Below are 24,413 nucleotides of genomic sequence, written 5' to 3' on the forward strand. Positions count from 1 at the left end.
GTCCGGGTGGGCCCAGGAGTACACATATGAAATGGGTCTTTCGCCCTATGATGATGCAGGCGACCTGGGGGCCGCACCCTAGGAGGCAGCAGCGAACTGGTTGACTTCACAAAAGGTCTCCAGCCGCCCACCTCCGCCGCCACCAAAGCCCACGCTCCGGGCTGACCTATCTCTGCTGCCGTCCGCCTGCCCCACCCAACAAGCCCCGGTCGGCTGCGGGCGGACTTCAGTCGGATGTAGACCCGGGCGCTGAGGTGCCACCACCAGCCACTCTTCGGCTTCCACTTTGGCCAGCCGCAGACCCGTTGGGATCCAAGATTCCGGTACCCAGGAGCCTGTAACGCGGCCGCCCATTAGCTCAGCTTTGCACCGCTCGGCTAGAGCGCTTCCAAAGGCTTGGAGGATTGGTGAAGCTCCGGGCGCCGCGGCCAATTGGCGGAGAGAGTCGCGCTCTAAGGGGCGGGTTCCGCCTGGGCCCCGCCTCTCTCTGCGACTCTCCGCCCCCCCCGCCCCCGCCCCATATCCGGTTCCGTCTGCCGCGAGCCGGGAGGTGCTGCCGGGGCGTCTGTCATTTTGCCTGCACCGGGTGGGTTGCTGTGGCCTGCGTAGCACTTGAAGGGGGAAGGGGTTGAGGTGAATTCTGAATCTTGAGATTTTTCACGAATCTGGGGACCCAGAAGGGGATTGCCGATTTAAATGGCAACCCACTCCAGTGTTCTTGCTTGGAGAATCCCAGGGACGGTGGAGCCTGGTGGGCTTCCGTCTATGGGGTCACACAGAGTCGGACACGATTGAAGTGACTTAGCAGCAGCAGCAGCAGCAACACTTTTAGACGAAAACCCAACAACGAAAGCCCAACTGTCTTCACCAAAGTTTCACCAAAGATTTTAGCATAAAAAAAAGCTATTCTGAGAATAAGAAACAGGTCTTTAAAGCGAGTACCTTTAATTTAAAGGGGGGGGGGGGCGGGGAAAGTAGTCCGTTTTCTGATTTGACTGAGACAAGTAAAAGATGACTCCATGTCACTGATTGTCGGCCCTGCATTGGGCACCGCTATTTCAGCTACATTGTAGGGACCTGGGTTGGGAAGATCCCCTGGAGGAGGGCATGGCAACCCACTCCAGTATTCTTGCCTGAAGAAGCCCACGGAGAGGGGAGCCTGGTGGGCTACAGTCCATGGGGTCACAGAGTCGGACACTACTGAGCGACTAAGCACAGCACAGCACAGGGCACTGTTCTGTCTTGTCAGAACTATGGGTCTTCCATGCTACGTTCAGATAATAAAAATAATAGCTATTGTCGAATGCTTACTAGGTAATAGAGGGATCCTAAGTAATACAGGCTTGTCATCCACCGTCTGAATTAATTCTCCCCAAACCACATGATGTGTTGGTATCATTGGCTTGGAATTACACATGAGAACACTAAGGCATAGAAAGTTGCACTATGTCCAGGGTCACCGAGCTAGTAAATGCTGAAAAGGAGATTCAAATCCAGCATGAACTCTTATAGTCATTCAGATCAATCTGAAAATAAGAATATACCTGTGCCCCCAGACTCTTTATTCATCAACTTTTAGGTTTTAGACAGTGAGCTGGAAGAGGACTGAATCTACCTTTTTGACACACCGCTATTATGCCTGGGCTATATCAGAAGTGTTGACATTCCTTTTCGAAACCCAATGTGTTTTGTTTGATTTTACAAATGTTTGATTTTGGCTTATTTTAGGATCTTGAAAATCTGCCATTGCTTATTCAAGTGGAAAATCGTTAATTTTTTTGTTTGATCCCATAAGTTATAAAATAGGGATATGAAAGGAGAATCAAGTACTTAGAAAATCTCCTTTGACCCGGCCCCATTGCAAAGAGGATGCTTCTCCCACCGACAACTTTAGTAATCTTATTTAATGTCCCAGAGACATTAGAACACAAGATTCTGTATGATCCTAACTTCTTGGAAACAAGTCCTAAATCTCGGCCCATTTGAAAAAGAGCCTTTTTCCTCACTTGTCTAACTCTTTGAACTTGGTGAACAATAGTGGAACTCTCAGTAGCATAATCTGTTATGTAAATCAAGCTTCTGAAATATCAAGAGGAATGTCTTCCAAGTTCTTCCACTATCTGAGATAGTATGACAAAACAATTTTGAAAAATTGCAAAATGCAAACCCCATTTCCTCTCCTCAAAACAGAGACTCATGTAAATAGAGTGAAAGATGATTTCTGTGGTGGCACTTTTTTTCCTAGAAAGCTTAAGACATCTTCACCCAGGAGTGAAGATCTCCACATTTTCAAAACAGATCCGATCATATTTCAGGTCTCTGGAAACCAATTTGGAGTGGGTTTAATGTAGCCTAATTACCATTTATTCCTTGTTTGAGTGACTCAGTATAATAGAGGTGTAAACATGATATAATAACTAACAAGGGAAATTTGCAAAGAGGATTTCCAAGCGGTAATTACTGAGTCTCAAAGAGAAAATAGGGTTAAACTTAAATGTCACAATTAAAATCTTTCTAGGGTAACCATATTGTTCAGTGGTAAGATTAAAAATTGAAATATAACCTGCCGCATTCAGCCCATTCAATTATTGTTGAATAGGTAACTGGTGAAATAAGCATTCTGAGTTGAACTTTAATTCTGATGTGCAAGGCAAAGCTCAATTTCAGTGCATTTTATCTCTTTGGATATAAAATCAGAATGTACTATACTATTAAAAATGTGTCCTTATTCACTAGGATTAATCATTAATTTTGAAGTAAACTCTTACTATACTGAGGATAGCCACCTGAGCAATTGCATTTGATACTCAAAACCCATCAAGTAGGTACTTAGTGGTCTCATTTTACAGGTGAGGAAGATAAAGATCAAAGAGGTTAGATAGGTTGCCTAAGTGCCAAAGTCAGGGTTTGAATATAGTGCCAAGTGAGAACCTTGACATAATATTCCTTCCCTTCAGAGGAAAAACTTTTCACCCCGTTGTCCATTCTCCCCTGACTACATCAAATAGACCTTCACCCCATTACTTCCCATATATTAATACAAATATACAGTTGACCCTTGAACAACATGGGTTTGATTTGCAAGGATCCATGTATACATGGATTTTTTTCACTGAATACATGCTACAGTACTACATGATCTGCAGTTGGTTGAATCTGCAGGTGTAGAAGCACAGATGTGAAGGGCTGACAGTGGTGGACCAGTGCCCTAAAATCTCTAGTTGTTCAAGGGTCAGCTTTATTTTTAATAAACAATATTTACCAGCTCTCAGAGTTGTTTTTATTGAAAAGGTGGGAATAAGGAGACACAACATGAAAATACATTCTCTTCTAGTGTAGCAGAAAGATGGACCCAAGAACCTTTTACTTTTCAAATGGAATCCTCAGTTTGGTTGCTAATCCAGACATCATCAGTGTATACCAGGGATGGGCAAACTAAAGCCAGTGGGTCAAGCTGAGCCCACTGCTCATTTCTTTGCAGTTCAAGAGCTAAGAATAGTTAGGGGAAAACATTTCCCTGAAGAAGTGTAATTTGTAACATGTGAAAACTACGTGAAATTCACCGAGAGTGAGTCCAAATGTGAACCATAGACTTTGGGTGATAATGATGTTCAGTATAGATCCATTAATTGTAAGAAGTGTACCACCCTGATGCAGGATGTTGATGGGGAGGCTATGCATGTGTGGGGATAGGTTGGTAGGAAACTTCTCTATATTCTGCTAGATTTTTCTGTGAACCTGATTTAAAAAATAGTCTGTTAAAATATACCTGTATATGAAATTCAAATTTACTATTCATAAACAGTGGTTTATTGGAACATAGCCATGCCCATTTATTTGTATATTATCTATGGCTATTTTCACCTTACGAGGGGAGAGTTGAGTAGCTGAGACAGGATGGCTTGAGAAGCCTAAAATGTTTACTGTCTTGACCTTAACAGAAAAAGTTTGCCCATCTCTGGTATAGATTAAGATTCTAGATGGAGTGACTTGCCCTGGAAATCAAACTTCCAGGCTTCATAAACCTCCTTCCATCTCTTACTCTAGTTATCAGGCTTTTGACAAGTGACTTAACCTTGCTAGCCTCAGTTTACTTGTCTTTTTAAATGAGATAAGAAGAGAACCCTTGTAGGATTATTTTAAGGATTTAGTGAGTTAATACACATAAAGCATTAAATACATGTTAGTATAATTTACTTTGACTTTAGAGAGTTTCACATTCTTCATAAGGCCTTTCCCTTTAGAATCTGTTTATATGAAAGTCGACTATTTGAAATACTATACTTTCTTTATGTGAGTGCCACATTTACCTGATCAGGAGTCATTTCCTTGTCTACCAGAAGCTCTCACATGACATGGGTATGTTGACTGTTTCTTTTTTATGCACCAGTCAGTTCATTTCAGTTCAGTCGCTCAGTCCTGTCCGACTCTTTGCGACCCCATGGACTGTAGCATGCCAGGCCTCCCTGTCCATTACCAACTCCCAGAGTTTACTCAAACTCATGTCCATTAAGTCGGTGATGCCATCCAACCATCTCATCCTCTGTTGTCTGTCCCCTTCTCCTGCCCTCAATCTTTCCCAGCATCAGGGTCTTTTCAAATGAGTCAGCTCTTTGCATCAGGTGGCCAAAATATTGGAGTTTCAGCTTTAGCATCGGTCCTTCCAATGAATATTCAGGACTGATTTCCTTTAGATTGACTATTTTGATCTCCTTGCAGTCCAAGGGGCTCTCAAGAGTCTTGAACACCACAGTTCAAAAGCATCAATTCTTCGGCGCTCAGCTTTCTTTATAGTCCAACTCTCACATCCATACCTGACCACTGGAAAAACCATAGCCTTGACTAGACGGACCTTTGTAGACAAAGTAATGTCTCTGCTTTTTAATATGCTGTCTAGGTTGGTCATAACTTTCCTTCCAAGGAGTAAGTCTTTGAATTTCATGGCTGCAGGCACCATCTGCAGTGACTTAGGGTCAGAGAAAAGGCTAGTTACCCGCTTTATCTCATGTAGATGGAAGAGCTATCCAAGTGACCTCTGTATTGCTGGGCTGTTGGCAGTATGTCCTTGGTACTTAAAAAAGGTCTGCTCTGAAATGTATACTGGGAGTTGAAGAGAGTGCATAGATTTGTCTCTGATTCTAGATATCTTGTTTCCTATTCATTACCAGTTTTTCATAGCTTGAGTAAAATCTCATAAATAAGGCTGGAACTAGAGTAATGAGGACATAAAATTAAAGGAGACACTTTAGGGTAGGGCAAGATCTTAACACTAAGTTTTTCTTCTTATCTGCTAGATGATGGAAAAGTTTGGCCTTATTTTATAACTTGTTTATTTAGGCTGTACTGGGTCTTCATCGCTGCACAGATGGCAAGCGGGGGGTTACTCTTTAGTTGCTGTGCCCCGGCTTCTCATCGATGTGGCCTCTCCTTTCCAACCACAGGCTCTAGGGCACAGGGACTCGGTAGTTGTGGTTCCCAGGCTCTAGAGCACAGGCTTAATAGTTGTGGCACATGGGCTCAGCTGCTTCTGGGCATATGGGGTCTACCCTGATCAGAGATCCAAGTCCTGTCCCAGTGAGCCACCAGGGAAATCCATGGCCTTATTTTAAGATAAAGTACACTCATGTACAGAGTATGGCCAGGAGGGCGGGCTTAGAATGAGAAAGAAAACGTTAGTGTCACCCTGGTCAGTTTCTATTAAACTCCCTTGGAATAAGTGGAATTCACATGCCTGTTCTTCACAGATTCTTGATGCAGAGAAAAGACCGCGCAGGATGTTGTGAGTTCAAAGCAAGGGGTACTTCTCAGGTTTGTTTGTTTTTCCCACTCCTGGTACGCTGGCTTCTGAATCTGGGGCTCTGTCTCCTCAGGTTGAATTATCTTAGCTGCCGTCCTGGATCACTTCCCTACGACCCCGTCACGGCCCTGTTGCTCCAAAGTTGCATTTGGGGCCCACGGAGCACGCCGGAACGCTGCTGTCCTTGGACCCTGCGCCGGCGGCAGCAAGCCTCACGGCAAAGACTGGGAGCGTTGGTCGTTGTGCAGACGCCGGGAGAGCATGAGTGACGATGCGACCAGGACCTTGGGGAAAGGTGAGTCCTCTTGACAGTTGTCTGCGGGCTGGGGGTGCCGGCTGCCTGGATGTTGGCTCTGGAGAGGCGGTTGCCAGTCCTTGGCTCGCACACCAGAGCGGCGGCGAGGAGGATCGCGCTTCCTCCGCAAAAAAGCCACGTGCAAACAAACAAACAAAAAAAATGGTGTCCTCTCTGGGGCCCGGGAGGCGGAGGCCCGCTGCCCTCGTGGGGTCGTGGGAAGGCGAGTGAGCCCCTCTCCACACAGGGCTAATCCGCCTCCCCGTCCCCGCTCCACCCGCAGGGAGCACCCCCCCAGGGCCGGTCCCTGAAGGCGTAATCCGCCTCTACAGCATGAGGTTCTGTCCATACGCGCACAGGACGCGCCTGGTCCTCCGGGCCAAAGGCATCAGGTGAGCAGCGGGAGGCCCCATGGGGCTCGGGAACGTTCACCATCTGGGGCGCCCCGCTTAGGTGTCACAGGCGGTCTGTCGCTTTCTTCTGAGACGAAGTCAATAAACGGTTAGCAGAGGGCAGGTGGGTTCTTGAGTGGGCCATCCTGAAATGCAGAATCAGCTCTCTGCAGAAAACTGTTAGGACCACTCGGAGTAAACTGAATGATGGCTCTGGTGAGCTGGGTTTCTTCCCTAAAGTTTGTGAAAGAGGGGACCGCAGAGGCTACCGAGGCCTTCTCTGACAGCTCTATGAAATGCAGCCCAGACCCCACCCCAGGTATATTTAGGTCAGTTCTGTTCCCTTTATTGCACTAACAATGTTGCCTTACTTATCTGTTTTTCCTCCACCTCCCCAGCCTCATTTCTATTGCTCTTCCCCCAACACCCACACATCCACACTCACACTCTCTCTCTCTCTCTCACACACACACACACAAATGTATGTTCTTGAACTCAGGGACTTTGTCTTTCTTATTCATGGGCTAGAAGAGAACCTGGCCAATAATAGGCACTGAAAACTACTTTTTGAATGAATGAACAAATGCTTCCAAACAAAGAAATAGGAAGGACTGCTATCAAGAGGTTTCCCACACACCTGAAAAATGGGTGCACACCGGTCATAGAAGGAATTTTGCAAGACTAGCTCCTGCAAAGGAGGTCTGGATTTTGAAGGCAGAGCAACTTTACTGGAATGGGGGAGGCTGCACGGAGCCAGCTCAAAGCTAAAGTGTTACTCTAGCCTCCAACGTGTATCATTAGGGGATGACTTCAGAGTTCTGGATTTGTGTTATAGAGATGCAAAGACTATTACAGAGAGTTAAAAAAAAATTATGTAATTCTGCTCTGTAGAGTGTCTATGGCTTTTTTCCAGGTTCTTCCCTCTTGCTCAATTCTAGTTGGCCCAAAGGTTACTTTAAAAAAAAAGAAAAAGAACAATAGACTGATGTTTTACCCACAGTGATGAAGTGACAGTTTGAGAATTGATGGAAATCCTTCTTTAGGGCACAGTTGCTCACCCTCGGCACTGCTGACATTTGGGGCAGATGATTCTTGGCTTTGTGTGTTTGGTGAGGGGGAGGAGCTGACCTGTGTGTTGTTGGATATATTGCAGCGTCCCTGGCCTCTGCCCATTAGATGCCAGTAGAATCCCCCTCCTTCCAGTTGTGGCGAACAAAAAAATGTCTCCAGATATCGGATTTGTACTTTCAGACTTTAAAATGTACTAAAATCTGTGGTGCCATGGTTAAGCTTGTGAACTCTGAGTCAGACTGCCTGGCCTCCCATCTTGGCTCTGCTACTTCCTGGTGGGTGATATTGGGCAAGAGATTGAACCACAAGGAGCCTTATTTCTCAGAAGGGACGTGTTAAATGATTTCTTTGTCTTCCCTTGTTTGCACCTCATCATGATGCCCCAGTTTACCTCATGGGAATCATGAGAGCGAATGGGATAAGGCATAGGGAACATTGAACACATCCTACTGCTGAAAGGAAGAATGATGTTGTTATGTACTTTTCTTTGTACAAACCTCAACTTAAAAAACTTGTTGCAAATTTTATTTTATAGATTGATTGTTTCTGCTTTCAAGATGAGTGTCTGGGGATTTCCCTGGCAGTCCAATGGTTAAGACTCCGTACTTGCACTGCATGGGGCACAGGTTTGATCCCTGGTCTAGAAACTAAGATCTCACATGGGGTCTTTGCACTCTTTGGAAAAAAAAAAAAAAGATGAGTGTCTGCCTAATCCTCTCATTTTTGTTCTGTCCTGTTTTCCCTTTGCTTTATAAGACACGAAGTTATCAACATTAACCTGAGAAACAAGCCTGAATGGTATTTTACAAAGCATCCTTTTGGCCAAATTCCTGTCCTGGAGAACAGCAAATGTCAACTGATCTATGAATCTGTCATCGCTTGTGAATACCTGGATGACGCTTACCCTGGAAGGAAGCTGTACCCATATGACCCTTATGAGCGAGCTCGCCAAAAGATGTTATTGGAGCTATTCTATAAGGTATATTCATTAAAAAAAAAAAAAAACACTTAACACTCTTTTACTTTATATGTCTTTCTCAAACTCCAATCCATTTTAAAAGTCAAATCATTGGTGAAATTGACTTGTTTTAATACCTGTGTGTGCCTTAGGAGGATAACTGGTGTGGAATTATAGTAAAGCTGTGACCTCTGATATTAAAGGTTAAAGTCTTTGCCAATAGCTACTTTTCCAGTGGAACTAGCAGCCTCAAGAGTTATGATTATGGCATAGTTATGACTGTAACTTGAGACGAGGAATATTGAAAGAGTGGAAAACTGGTGATACTTTGAAGGAACTATTTCCAAGGTCTCAAGTGAAAAAAATATCGGGGTGTGAAAAAGGTAATGCACAGAAGGAGATTGCTCTTTATGGGGAACAAGAGTGCCAACTGTCCAGGAAGTGTTAAGAAGAGAGAAAACTGGACAGCTGTTGATATTGGGAGAGAATGTGGTGGAGAAATTTTATGATCGTTTTTTTTAAAAGAAACAAAAATGACTCAATGATATTAGTGACTGATGTCTACTGAGCACTAGCAATGTGCCGAGCACTAGCAATGTGCCTAGCACTGTTCTAACTATTTTATAAAGGTTAATCTGTTTAATCCTCATCACTGCCCTTTAAGGTGGGTACTATTCTTGTGTCCATTCTTCAGATAAGAACACTGAGGCTTAAAGTAGGAAAATGCCCCACCTAAGATTGTACAGTATGGAAATAGCTGAACAAGTCAGGCATACCAGAGAGCCCGCTTTAAAGCACCTTGTTTGCCAGTGTGCTGTGACAAGTGGACTCCTGAAACCACAGAGATGGCCATCAGGTGGCGCTGCTGACAGAGTGACAGAGCCCTGGCTGCACTGTCAGGCAGAGCAGGAGCACAGAGTGCCCTCGGGCTCCTCTGCTCAGAGCCTGTGTCCTCCGATCAGGTCCCGCATTTGACCAAGGAGTGTCTGGTAGCATTGAGATGCGGGAGAGACTGCGCTGATCTGAAGCTGGCCCTGCGTCAGGAGTTCTGCAACCTGGAAGAGGTAAAAATGGGGCCCTCTCCTGGCCAGATGTGGTGGATAAAGTGATGCAGGTCCACACCCTGGTCACCCTGACACCCTCCGCTTTCACAGACTTATGTACTGTTCCTGTCAGACTTTGATAAGTTCAACTACTAGTCATCTGATTTGTGGGTACTTGCGCTCCACTATCATCCTCTGGAATTTTTCTTGAAAATCTGGCTAGGGGTAGGGGAGGGCATGTGATGAACTTGTTCCTTTCCCAGAATCACCACATTCCTGACCTATCTCTGCACGGACTCTGTAGCTTCTGCTTCTGAGTCCAAGGTCAATATTGGTTAGGGATTGTGTTTGGCTTCTAGTATTGGTTTAAAAAATTATAAGGATTTATTCTTTCACACACATACACACAAACCTAGAGGTACAGTAGTATAAGGCCATTTTAATGGCTTCTTTATGAAGTTACCAGGGACTGAGGTTTTTTTTTTCTCTTCCTGTTTTGTCATTTTCAGTGTAAGGCTTATATCCTCAAAATAACAAAATAGCTGCTGGAACTTCAGCTATCACATCCAAGTTCCAGGTTATTGAAAGGACAGCAGAAAGGAAAAAAATTGGCAAAAGGCTTTAAACTGGCAAAACTCCTTTAAAGGCTTTCCTAGAAGTTCTGTCCAATGATTACTTAAATTTCATTGACCAGAACTTAGTCATTGAGTTATAAGTATCTGCAGGGGAGGTAAGGAAATTTAATCTCTTAGCTGGGACCACCTTGCATAAAATCAGAATTCTTTAATTAAGAAAGAAGGGGGAGAAACTTCCCTGGTGGTCCAGAGACTAAAACTCCATGCTCTCCATACAGAGGGCTCAGGTTCTATCCCTGGTCAGGGAACTAGAACCCACATGCCACAGCTAAAAATATCTCACATGCTACAACTAAGACCTGAGCAGCCAAATAAATAAATGTTAAAAAAAAGAAGAAGAAGGGGGAAGTGTCTATGGGTAATCAAGAAGCAATCTCAGTTATCAGATCCTCCATGTATCTAGCAGTAATAGGGCTACTTACCCTGTACCTCTCTTATAGGCTGAAAGGTGGTCCTTTGACTTCCTTTATCTTTGTTCTAGAAACTGATAAATTCCCCTATGGGTGGGTTGTAATTCTTTGGCAGCCAGGGAATGCTGTTTTTATCCCCTTAAAAGAAGGCTGATTACTAATATTCTTCCATCTGACCTTTGTGAAGTGGAAGCTGTTAAATTTATTTATAGTTACAGCTGCCTGTCTTAGATTTATAGAGTTTCAGCATTTATGGATTCAGCATTATGTGTAAGATGTCAGCCTTCGGTCCTGAGGACACAGACTGCGGTCTTAACTCTGGGGAGGCAAGCAGGATGAGGTGGAAAGAGTCTTGGCTCCTAGGCTTGGCTTTACGGGATTCCAGAACCTTCATCAAGGTTCTGGACCTCTCTGTGCGTTCGTTTCCCCATTCACAGAATGAAAGAGTCTTTTAAAAGGTGTGTTCACAAGTTTTGCAGAGGGACGGCCCAGTGAGAGGAGGTCTGGTGGTGGTTTGAGACCCTGCTTCAGCCCGACCAGCCCTGCTTTCAACACTGTGTTTACCAAGACATCTAATAAGTTTGAATTTGAAGAGGGAGGGGGACCTTGCTTTCAAAAAGTAGTTTGGTAGCTCTTGCCCATAGAGAATTTTTATGGTCTTTATTTTCAAAGATTAGCTGAACTGATTTTATCATGTCTGGTTACCTTCTTACAAGTTAAAATGCTGGGCCAGGGAAAGGAGCCTTGAAACAAAATCTTTTAAATTCAAAGATAATTGAAAACATACATTGACCTATCTCCTTCCTACTCTGCATTTGAATGATGGATGAACTTTGAAAATTACAGATTGCTAAGTAAATGTATTGGAGAAGGCAATGGCACCCCACTCCAGTACTCTTGCCTGGAAAATCCCATGGATGGAGGAGCCTGAAAGGCTGCAGTCCATGGGGTCTCTGAGGGTTGGACACGACTGAGCGACTTCACTTTCACTTTTCAGTTTCATGCATTGGAGAAGAAAATAGCAACCCACTCCAGTGTTCTTGCCTGGAGAATCCCAGGGATGGAGGAGCCTGGTGGGCTGCCGTCTATGGGGTCGCACAGAGTCGGACACGACTGAAGTGACTTAGCAGCAAGTAAATGTATAATATTACAATGGAGGCACAGTTCCTTAGTTTGCGTTCTTCCAGGGAAGTGAACCTGTATTTTTGTGCTAGGCATGATGCTAAAGTTGCTTTGCATACTCCTCTTATTTAATCTTGCCAGTGACCCTCTCAGATTAAGTAGCATCAGTGAAATTCTGGCTAGTTAAGGGTTGCTGCTGCTGCTGCTGCTGCGTCACTTCAGTCATGTCTGACTCTGTGAGACCCCATAGACGGCAGCCCACCAGGCTCCCCCATCCCTGGAATTCTCCAGGCGAGAACAGTGGAGTGGGTTGCCATTTCCTCCTCCAATGCATGAAAGTGAAAAGTGAAAGTGAAGTTGTTCAGTCGTCTCCAACTCCTAGTGACCCATGGACTGCAGCCTTTCAGGCTCCTCTGTCCGTGGGATTTTCCAGGCAAGAGTACTGGAGTGGGTTGCCATTGCCTTCTCTGAGTTAAGGGCTAGCCAGGCCTAATTAAGGACCACTGAGTATGCAATATTGTTCCAGATTTGAATTGGTTTTTGTCACATAGAATGTTAGTAGGAATTATAACTACAACATAGGTAATATCAGAATCTGAAAGATGCCCGCTGAGCTTGAATTATTTGATACATTCCTCTCGATACCAGTATATTCACTAGGAGATTCTAGTGAAATTGAAACTTGTCAGAATAATTCTAACAGAGATGTTTTCTCTCTATTAATAGAGATGTGTACAATTTTTTCTTCATGGTTTTGTACAATCAGGATTTTCTGTAAGTTGAAAATATCTTAAATATCTATGGGTTGTCTTGAGTGATAAGCAACTCAAGAGACCGGTGTATAATATTCCATGTTATCTGCAAGCAAACAGGTCAGTTTAAGTTGGCAACCTTATACTCTAATGTTTTCTTCTTTTTAAATAAATGCCGTTTGACTTTTACATTTTTCTTCCACCAAGTGTCACCAAAATTGAAGGTTTATTTGTGCTTGTTATATAACCTCATTTTTCCGTGTTGTTTTTATAGTTCTTTGAGGTACATTTTTTGTTGTTCAGTTGCTTAGTCATATCTGACTTTTTGCGACCCCACGAACTGCAGAGGCTGGGCTTCCCTGTCCTTCACTATCTGCCTGAGTTTGCTCAAACTCATGTCCATTGAGTCAGTGATGCCATCCAACTATCTCATTCTCTGTCACCCTCTTCTCCTCCTGCACTCAATCTTTCCCAGCATCAGGATCTTTTCCAGTGAGTCAGTTCTTTGCATCAGGTGGCCAAAGTATTGGAGCTTTGGCCCCATCATTCCAATGAATATTCAGGGTTGATTTCTTTTAAGATTGACTGGTTTTATCTCCTTGCAGTTCAAGGGACTCTCAAGAGTCTTCTCCAGCACCACAATTCTAAAGCATCAATTCTTCAGTGCTCAGCCTTCTTTATGTTCCAATTCATGTCCGTACATGACTACTAGAAAAACCATAGCTTTGACTAAATGGACCTTTGTCACCAAAGTGATGTCTCTGCTTTTTAATATGCTATCTAGGTTTGTCATAGCATTCCTCCCAAGGAGCAAACATCTTTTAAGTTCATGGCTGCAGTCACCATCCACAGTGATTTTGGGGCCCAAGAAAATAAAGTCTGTCGCCATCTCCATTTCCCCCCAATCTCTTTGCCATGAAGTTATGGGACTGGATGCCATGATCTTAGTTTTTTGAATGTTGAATTTTAAACCAGCTTTTCCACTCTCTTTTTTCATCTTCATCAAGAGGCTCTTTAGTTCCTCTTCACTTTCTGCATTAGGGTGGTGTTATCATCTGCATATCTGAAGTTATATGCACACATGTAAATAAACGCCTAGATAAATGTCTGGAGAGACTCACATCAGACTCCTGCTGGTGCCTACTACTGGAAGGGGATTAACCTGGGGTGGGAAAGAAAAGTGGTTAAGAGCAAGGATAGGAAGGGAGAGTCTTTGCCTTCTACACTGCTTTCTATGTTTTTTTTCTTTAATAATGAGAACATTTTTCTCTATTATATGTGTAATTATTAAAGATGGAAAAAATCACTTTTCATTCTGCATAATTTGGCATATGCATAAGCCAGAGTTTTGTATCCAGCACACTCGTTAGGGTTATTTAGATTGTTTCAGTTGCTTATCATTATTAATGATGCCTCCCAGAAACAGCAGCTCCTTTGCATAAAAAGCCCTTTCTTTGTTTTAAAATATGTCCTTAGGCCAGACTTCCAGGAACAGAATTACCGGATCAAAGGGTATGACCATTGTAGAAGCTAGAGCTGGATGTTGCTAAATTGCTTCCCCCAAGACTTGTGCTGCATACCCAATACCCTCTGAGTGTCGAAAATGCCCTTTGAACCAATCCCTTTTCACTGTTGGGAGATTTCATTTAAAAAGATACTTGCCTGTCTTGAGAACCATTAGTTTCTCATAGTTGCTTTAATGTATGTTTCTTTGATTGATAGGTGGTATATTTTCCCCAAAGTATTACATTTCTTTGTGTTATATTTGTGAAAACGGTCTGCTACCCATCTGTTTGTCAAGATCTTCCTGATTTTCCTTGTTAATTTTTTAAAGAGTTCTTTATATGTAAAGGATATTGGCCTGTTTTTAAGATAAATTGTTTTAACTTTTTGTCATTTTTGTACATATAGAAATTTAACATTAAAAATATTGTGCAATCTTCCCTGTTGTGATTTCTTCCACTGCTTTTGTACATAGGAAATCCTTTCCCCCTTCAGAAATTTGATAATATACTTTTATATTTTCATCTACCACCCATCACTTTAAAGATATTTGACTTGTCAAGCCTTGCCCCACTAGCTTTCCCCCACTATTATCTTACAAATATATTGCAACAAAAATAATTAAACCTATGAAAGGGATTCCAGGATAGAATTTTCAGGGTGGTCCTTTGATCACCTGCCAAATGTTGACAGATTGCATTCTTTTTTTTTTTTATTATTGGAGGCAAATTACTTTACATTAATATATTGGTTGGTTTTGCCATATATTGACATGAATCTGCCCCGGGTGTACATGTGTTCCCCTTCCTGAACCCCGCTCCCACCTCCCTCTTCCCCATATCCTCCCTCCAGGTCGTCCCTGCACCAGCCCCTGTTATGCCCTGAGTCCGGTCCCCCCATACTGGTAGAATAAGACACTCGCAGCAATGCAAAAGCAAGAATGGGGTTTATTTCTAGCTCGAGCTAGGGCTCATGCCTCCTCCAGTGCAGTGCAGTGCCGACAAGAGCCCCGAGCCCAGGTCACAGCGGTCTTTATAGTCTCAGATTACATAAGCACCTATTTTTGTTCAAAAGATCAAGCTGGCAGAAGCTCGTTGGCCAGTTCATGCGCGCGCAGAAGCTCATTGGCCAGTTTATACACGCGTGGGGTTTTTTCCGGGGGATTTCCCTTTTTCCTCTGATTGGCCTGATTTTTGGCGCAGGCGGGATTTTTCTAGGGAGGCGTTTCTTATTTTTGGCGCCGGCTGGATTTTCTTAGGGAGGAGTTTCTGTGAACTTAGCCTCCACCCTGTCTCCAGGAAATGGAAACTTAGGCCTAAGCAAGGTCTCAGGCCTATCATGGCTACTCAGATGTTAGGGCTCCTAACACCCCAAGCATCCTGTATCATGCGTCGGACCTGGACTGGTGATTCATTTCACATATAATAATATACATGCTACAATGCCATTCTCCCAAATCATCCCACCCTCACCCTCTCCCACATAGTCCCAAAGACTGTTCTATACACCTATGTCTCTTTTGCTGTCTCGTATACAGGGTTAAGGTTACCATCTTTCTAAATTCCATATATATGCGTTAGTATACTGTATTGATGTTTTTCCTTCAGGCTGACTTCACTCGGCTCCAATTTTATCCACCTCATCAGAACTGATTCAAATGCGTTCTTTTTGATGGCTGAAAAATACTCCATTGTGTATATGTACCAAAGCTTTCTTATCCATTCATCTGCAGATGGACATCTAGGTTGCTTCCATGTCCTTGCTATTATAAACAGTGCTGCAATGAACATTGGAGTACATGTGTTTCTTTCAATTCTGGTTTCCTCGGTGTGTACGCCCAGGAGGGCGATTGCTGGATCATATGGCAGTTCTATTTCCAGTTTTTTGAGGAATCTCCACCCTGTTCTCCATAGTGGCTGTACTAGTTTGCATTCCCACCAACAGTGTAAGAGGGTTCCCTTCTCTCCACACCCTCTCCAGCATTTATTGCATGTAGACATTTGGATAGCAGCCATTCTGACTGGTGTGAAATGGTATCTCATTGTGGTTTTGATTTGCATTTCTCTGATTATGAGGGATGTTGAGCAGTTTTTCATGTGTTTGTTAGCCATCTGTATGTCTTCTTTGGTGAAGTGTCTGTTTAGTTCTTTGGCCCATTTTTTGATTGGGTCGTTTATTTTTCTGGAGTTGAGCTGCAGGAGCTGCTTGTATATTTTGGAGATTAATTCTTTGTCAGTTGTTTAATTTGCTATTAATTTCTCCCATTCTGAAGCCTGCCTTTTTACCTTGCTTATAGTTTCCTTTGCTGTGCAGAAGCTTTTGATTTTAATTAGGTCCCATTTGTTTATTTTTGCTTTTATTTTCAATATTCTGGGAAGTGGGTCTTGGAGGATCCTGCTGTGATTTATGTCGGAGAGTGTTTTGCCTACATTCTCCTCTACGAGTTTTATAGTTTCTGGTCTTACATTTAGCTCTCTAATACATTTTGAGTTTATTTTGGTGTATGGTGTTAGGAAGTGTTCTAGTTTCATTCTTTTACAAGTGGCTGACCAGTTTTCCCAGCACCACTTGTTAAAGAGACTGTCTTTTCTCCATTTTATATTCTTGCCTCCTTTGTCAAAGCTAAGGTGTCCACAGGTGCGTGAATTTATCTCTGGGCTTTCTATTTTGTTCCATTGATCTGTATTTCTGTCTTTATGCCAGTACCATACTGTCTTGATGACTGTGGCTTTGTAGTAGAGCCTGAAGTCCGGCAGGTTAATTCCCCCAGTTCCATTCTTCTTCCTCAAGATTGCTTTGGCTATTCGAGGTTTTTTGTATTTCCATACAAATTGTGAGATTATTTGTTCTAGTTCTGTGAAAAATATCGTTGGTAGCTTGATAGGGATTGCATTGAATGTATAAATTACTTTGGGTAGTATATTCATTTTTACAATATTTATTCTTCTAATCCACGAACACGGTATATTTCTCCATCTATTAGTGTCCTCTTTGATTACTTTCACTAGTGTTTTATAGTTTAATCTTCACAGGAAACTCCTGGTTGTAAGTGGTGACCAGCAGGAGGGGCATGTTCAGCACAGACCCTGCTTCTCAGGCTTCTTTCCAGAGAAGTGGATTTTATCTATACTCTAAGTTTGTTCTGTATCTTTGGTTTGTTTTAAAGGGAATCTGTTTGTCTTCATTAGCTCAGCCTCAGCTATAGTATGTCAGTGGAGCAGACACCTGAAATTTGAAATCTTGAGAATCTTCCCTTATCTTGTACAAACTCAAAAGATATCTGCCCTGGAGTGGATGAGTGTTTCTGAACTGGTTAGGGTCTGCATTGCTGATGTAACAGCAGGTGGCTTTGTGTATTTTATAGGAGGGGGACTGATTCTGCTTCATAAGAACTGTTTCCATCAAGAAAAACCGCTTCCTTCCTACCCTAGCCAGGCCAGAGCCAGCATGCTGTCCTGGTTAGAGCCAGGAGACTTCTCTGTGTGCAGGGCAGGTGGTGCATTAAGGCCACAAATGCAGTTATTGACGTGGCACTTGAGCGCCCAGGACTGTAGACTGAAGATTCTTAGGATGTCTGGTTTGAGGGAGTCTGGGCTTCTCTTTATAATCTTGTCCCTAACAAAAAATTTTGCAGATTTCCTTTTCCTCCTTGGTGAACCTTCTCGCTGGAGAACCTTGGCCAGTGCGCCTCACCACGATGGCCACGCGGGGGAGCCCAGCGCGCTTCTTCCTTTTACGTGCGCTCTAGCGGGAACCTCTTTTTGTCCGCCTGGGGGAGCCCGAGAGGCCTTCGAGGCAAATAAGCGGCCATTCCAGGGTTCAAGTTCAGGGGTGGAAACAGCATACTCATATGTTACCAACCAGTCTCTCCCTCTTCATTTGCACGCTCATTCCTTTTTCCGAATCACATCCAGAAGCAAGAGAAGGATCTGTAGTCATTTTTCAGTGAACTGGAGAACAGAGAAATTTTAAAAATAGCGTTTTCTACTATTCCAGAACGTCAAATGGCTTTTTCCTAAAATAGCTCACGTCTTAATCTGAATGGAAGATTTGTTAATTCATTAATGAAATCCCAGGGCTTGAAGCTAGAGGCTCAGATTCTTCCCCAGGCCATGTGTGGCCTTCTGGGAATGCCTAGGGCCTTGGTGGAAAGTATCTTCTCTAAGAAGGCCATCTTGAAGGGCAGTATATCCGAGAATGAGAGAGTCCATTGTGAGAAAAGTTAGTCAACATTAAGAATGACCAGTATCACTTTGTGACAGGTGGGTGACAGAAATACCGCAAAACAGAGTTTGTTGTTGTTTTTTTTTAAAGACATTGGCTATTAACATAGCCACTGCTCAGTGGGTGGAGGCAAAGCTGCAGCTTCCTGTTCTGATGACAGAACATTTAGGAAAGATAAGACAAAGGAAATTAAGACTGTCATATTATTTACTTCTGACCGTCCTAAATTTGTCAAGATGTGGGAGTTGGACCATAAAGTTGCACTCTATACTTTGGAATAGCCACAAAATATTCCAACAAGAGTTAATGCACTTTGTGATTACCTCTACTAAAAGATAAGTCTCAATTAAAATCTATATTATTAAATAACACTTAGAATTGATGCTTTAGAACTGTGGTGCTGGAGAAGACTCTTGAGAGTCCCTTGGACAGCAAGGACATAAAACCGGTTAATCCTAAAGGAAATCAGCCCTGAATATCTATTAGAAAGACTGATGCTGAAACTGAAGCTCCAATACTTTGGCTACCTGATGCAAAGAGCCGACTCACTGGAAAAGACTCCGATGCTGGGAGAGATTGAGAGCAGGAGGAGAAGGGGACGACAGAGGATGAGATGGTTGGGTGGCATCGTCGACTCAGTGGACATTAGTTTGAGCAAATTCCAGGAGACAGTGAAGGACAGGGAGGCTTGGTGTGCTGTGGTCCATGGGGTCGCAAACAGCTGGACACGACTGAGGGACTGAACAACAACAAAAGGGACTTAGTTTAAACTGAGAATACAGAAGAACCATTTTAAGTCACGTTTCCCGAAGACCGTCTTAGCCATGGAGTGAGACAGGAAGGAGAGAATTTTGAGAAGCTCTTTTGCCATGACTGTATCTCCCCTCTCAGTCAGTTAGTTGCCTGACTCAGAGAGAATGAGAAGGAGGAAGATTGCGAGGCGGGGGTAGGGGAAGTCCTCACAGGGACTCTCAAAGCTGGGCCAGGGTTTCAGGGTTTGCTGATTCTGAGCTTGTTGCTGATACTTAAAGAACAGACAAAGAATTCACAAGAGACTTGGGAAAGCCTCTGTGATGACAGTCCTCATACATACATATTTGAAGTTGACACAGGGTTGACACTAGTCTGGGACTTAGGAGAATGTTGTCTTTGTCTTGGCTCTGGCACTAACCAGACAGCGCTCTTACTTCCCTGGGACGGAGTTTCCTTCTCTCTAAGCAAGAGTCTCTTCCATGGAGGAGACAAGAATCAGCTTACCAGCATGCTTTCCTCTCTGCTTGAACTGCCAGGAAACTCAAGTCAAATTCAAAGCTTTATTTATTAAGGAACTCTGCAGGAGCCTTGGCTTGATATCTTGATACCGTTTTCCTTCCTTATTTTGACCTTATGTTCTAACTTTTATTTTTCCCTTTCTTAGCATGTTATGATTTTTCATATTTAATATTTTAGGGTACACATTTTTATACACTGCACCTCCAATCCTTTGTCTAGTGAGCATTATATAAATAAATGGAAAAATGGAAGGGGAGTTATACTAGATGAATACAGGGGCCCTTCCAGTACTGAAGTTCTGTGATTCTCATGGAAAAGTCATTTTACATGTCTGGAATGTCTCAGGTTTGCGGAGAAGGGAGCTCTCCTACTGAAGGTCCTAAAGATGGTAATGAGCTTCCAAAGAAGCCTGACCAGGATGTGCCCCTGGGTCACTGTGATGTGTCTGTAGAGAAGCTGGCACTTTGGTTTATAGGAAGACTGCTTTTCTGTTGGGATATTAAGACTTGCTTTGTATGAAATCTGGTGGAGAAATGCCTGTTTGAGGCAGGGCTCAAGAATCTGCAGCTGTATCAAGAACTCCAAGGAATTTTGATGTCACACTTGGATTTAAGAAAGTCTGAGAGAATGTGTAAATGTATCACAGGGGCAGGGGAGAGGCTGGCGGAAGACATCAGTTTCATCCATATACTTATCTTGACTTTTTATTGTAATGAATACCTTGATAAAGGTTGAATTACATTAGTAATTCTTTTTTTTTTTTTTAAGACTCACTTTTTTTTTTTTGGACTACACTGCATGGGCATGCAGGATCTTAAGTTCCCTGACCAGGGATTGAACCCATGCCCCTTACAGTGGAAGTATAGAATCTAACCACTGGACAGCCAGGGAAGTTCCTATGAGTGTTTACATGGCTGAGGGTAGTTTTACAAAGATATTCCTAAAAAACAGAGGACAGACTTCCTTGATAGATAGAAGTAAAGCAGTTTCAATGGTTCCTAATGTTTGAATGAATAAGTGTACCATTCTGTTAAAAATTAATTGCATCTATATGATCATATGTATTCAAAGACATACTCTTATTTTGAGTAAATGAAAGGTTTTAAAATATACTAAATAAACATCAATTATTGAATTGTTATTCATTTTCAAAATATCTCATCACCTTAACGAAGGACTTATCATGGGTTCTAATAAATGTCCATAAATGGTCTGTTTTGATAAGGACTTTCTCAAGAGCATCTCTGCTCTGTAAAGCAGAAGAGTTATATAAAAGTTCCAGAGTTAATCAGTTTAGATTCAGTTCTGATTTGTGCCATGAAGGCCAATAATAAGCTGGACATATACGTTTCAAAGGCAGTGATAAATGTTTGGGTAAATATTATCTGATCCTGACCATAAAGAAGGTTTAGGGCTTCCTGGAATTCATGAAAACTGGATTGTTCCTTTTCCTTGTAAATCAGGTCTTACTACATATGATCGAAAATAGCCTCTTTTAAATTTTCATTGGCCAGGCTCTGCCGTTAAGTACCGTCTTCTTAAAACAAAATGATGCCACCTAACATTGTTTCAGATTAGTCAGGGGAAGTCCCCTATGCGATGCTGGGAGATGGTGAAGCCATAGACTTTAGGGTACCAAGATTTGCTTTCTCCTCTGAGAAGGGTGGTGGCGAAGGATTTACTTTCTGTAGATGTAACCTCTGGAGGGCTCTGATTTTTCATCATGAGAGCTCATGTTTATCGGTGCATGATTCCATCATTCCTTACTGTAACCTCTAAGGTGGGCAGTAACATTACCACCATTATACAAATGAGAGCACTGAGGCTTGGAGAGGAAGGTGAGTAAATTGTCTGGGTTTCATGTTGAATGAGAGGCAGAACCCAGGAGAGGACCATGTCTGCCAGCCCCAGAGTTCATTCTTAACTCCACCCCTAGACTACCTCATAGAAGCAACAAGCTGGCCTGAAGGATGAAGAATCAAGCCTGAGAGACAGGAAGTTTGAAATCTAGGTAAAGGACATGTGCTCAGTTGCTCAGTCATGTCCACCTCTTTGTGGCCCATGGACTGCAGCACTCCAGGCTCCTCTGTCCATAGAATTTTCCAGGCAGGAATACTGAAGTGGGTTGCCATTCCCTACTTCAGGCGATATTCCTGACTCAGGGATAGAAATCACGTCTCTTTTGTCTCCTGCATTGGAAGGTGGATTCTTTACCACTAGCACCACCTGGGAAGCCCAGATAAAGGATATAGGAATCTAGATAAAGGGTATAGGGATCTAGATCTTTTGCTACAGGGAAGTATTTAATCGATTATAAGTTATGCGGGTCTAAGAGAGTCTTTTGTTTGACTTTTACTTTTCTCAATGGGAAGAACTGGCCCAACAATAACCTCTGCTAAGTACTATTGCTTTTTAAATTTTCAAGTACCTCCCCATCCACTCCCCCCGCCACCACTGTCTTTGGCTAGCTCTTGGTCAAGAGTTTGTTTTCTTGATGGTTCATCTATCTGTATTGATTTGTCCCATTTGGGAATGAGAACGTTTGTTTTAATGTAAAAATTTGATAATGTTGAGTGGCCAACACACATGAAGTTCAAAAAGCTCAAATAAAAAAGGAAAATATGATAGACAGTATTGGGATTTGAGAGAGCCCATCAGATAGCCCTGCTTTTCCTTGCCTTAGTTTTGAATTGGCTGAAAAATGAGGCTAAAGAGGAAGACATGTGGAGACTATGGTATCCCCTTTATTACAGATAAACTGGATCCTGGAGAATGGCGGGGGCGCACAACCACAACAAGTGAGGTTCTTTATGTGGCCTCTCCCCCCCAGTAATGGGCGCTGGTCAGAGGCAGGGCCCCTTCTGCAGGGGCTGAGCCCTAGAAGGCTTAGAACAGGGAGCAGCCTGTTTTAGGCTGAGAGAGGCGGGGCTGTTCTTCCAAATCCTCCAATCAGATGAGCCGCTGGGGTACTCCAGGGTTGAAAGGAGGGCGGGGCTAAGTGTGGCCCGGAGCACAGACCCTAAAGGGGATGGAAGAAACTTCAGAAAAAGGGAAGAGGCATTTACCTAACCAAATGGAAGACGACTCCAAGCCTTGGGTCTCCTCCTTTGGGAATTAATTTGATAGTTGTATTTAGCGCCTATAAATACATTAGCAGATAGGTTAATTAATTTGCTTTTGCCCTGTTTAAACTTCCAGATTCTTGGCTATCAGAACACTGTCTTCTTTGGCGGAGATTGTATATCCATGATTGATTACCTCTTTTGGCCCTGGTTCGAGCGGCTGGAAGTATATGGAATAGCCGAGTAAGACATTAAGCTGTATGGTCATAAATTCCTAGGGTCGCACTGGGTAGCAGTGCTTCAAATGATCTTTGTGCCATCTGCCCTCCTCTGGACATGTTTCACGTGAATGTGGAACGGAGAGTTTTAAACTATGTGCTTCCTTGTTCAAAACGCACCTGTGCTCTTAGGCCGCTAACTGCGGACACATACTTTATCCATGTTTCTGCTGCTAAGACTGCATCCAAAAGCCTCCCTAGTGTTTCAGAGCCTGCTGGCTGTCCTCACCACCCATCCAGCACAGCCGGTGGTGAATGCAGAAGCAGGTGGACGGTCTCAATCACAGGGTTTTGGTGGCTTGTCTGCAGCTCCCTCGGTGGCCTTGTACCTGGTCCTGCTGTGTCACCCAGTGGACATCCCTTACAGGGCACCTTAGTTACCGGAGGAATCTTTCCCCAGATAGGCATACCCTTAAAAAACAAATGATTTTTAAAGTAATATATGCTTGATATCAGATAAACAAAATGGCCAGCCATACACCACACGAGCGTAGGGATGCTTAAAGTAGAAGAAATTGCCCTGTAGACTCAGGGAGACCGCATAGGGGCCCCGGACAGACATGTGCTTTGTTCCCACGACACTCACAGGAGAACTTGCACTTGTGCTGGCTCTGCTCTCACACCAGCCGGTCACATGGCGGGTGCTGGACCATTCTGGTGTTGGGGAATGCAGTCCTGCCGAGGTGGAACTGCATCTGGACTTTTACAGTGCACATGCTTGAGTTTACCCAGGATTCATCTTATGAGCTCCTCACTTAGGGCAGGTCAGATGTCACAGACTTGGATATTTTAAACCATGTCAGAACATAAACCTCACCAAAACCTGTCTCCTCTGGGGACAGAGCTTGAACCACACATTAGGAACCCTCTCCTCCTGGATTTTCCATTAACAAGTTTACTGTCTGGGCAAGTCACTACAGATCCGAGACCTACATGTCCTGATCAGTCCCTGAAAGGGCCCAGTCAGCTCCATTATTTCAAGGTTTCATGATTAGTTTTACTTATTTCTTTAAAAATGTGTTTTTGGAAACTTTTTCTTCAATCCCCCAAAAGTAAAATCTGAGAATGACTGAAGAATGTGTGTTTTTGTTGGTAAACACTGAAAAACAGATTTCCCCAGAGCACTCAGTCCACAAGTATTTTAACTGCAGGGTTAAAAACAACAACTTTGGTGACTCTAAAGACACACGGCCATTTCAAGAATCAGATTTTCCTCCAGTGAGTGACTGTGCTTAGTTGATAGGAAGGTAACTAAGATAGCTCTGTTGCCCCAATAAACCCATCTCTTGTAGCTTGTAGTCTAAAAAAGTGACTTGCGTCCCCCTTCACCTTCAGACCGGCTAACGCTTCTCTCCTGTTCTGCAGCTGTGTGAACCACACCCCCACCCTCCGGCTCTGGATTGCAGCCATGAAGCAGGATCCCACTGTCTGCTCTCTTCTCACAGATAAGAACACCTTCCTGGGCTTCTTGAATCTCTATTTTCAGAACAACCCCGGTGCCTTTGACTACGGGCTAAGTTGCTGAGCCTTGCAGTCCACCCCTTCACCACCCAGAATTCTCAAGCCTGTTGTGATTCTGCACTTCTTTTGGTGGGGCAG

At 43.4% G+C, this 24,413-nt stretch overlaps 1 protein-coding gene across 1 annotated transcript; it reads left to right on the plus strand.

Moving 5' to 3' along the window:
• The first annotated feature begins 531 nt into the window (after nucleotides 1-531).
• Nucleotides 532-24,413, plus strand: LOC129555955 (glutathione S-transferase omega-2). Its single transcript, XM_055425914.2, has 7 exons — nucleotides 532-586; nucleotides 5,871-6,092; nucleotides 6,376-6,484; nucleotides 8,312-8,534; nucleotides 9,476-9,577; nucleotides 22,673-22,779; nucleotides 24,180-24,413. The coding sequence occupies exons 2-7, from the start codon at nucleotides 6,059-6,061 to the stop codon at nucleotides 24,337-24,339; spliced, it is 735 nt and encodes a 244-aa protein (XP_055281889.1). The 5' UTR covers nucleotides 532-586; nucleotides 5,871-6,058; the 3' UTR covers nucleotides 24,340-24,413.

Source organism: Moschus berezovskii, chromosome 12 (assembly GCF_049115385.1).
Source record: "Moschus berezovskii isolate FMDL1 chromosome 12, NW_MosBer_1.0, whole genome shotgun sequence".
Taxonomy (NCBI): Eukaryota; Metazoa; Chordata; class Mammalia; order Artiodactyla; family Moschidae; genus Moschus; species Moschus berezovskii.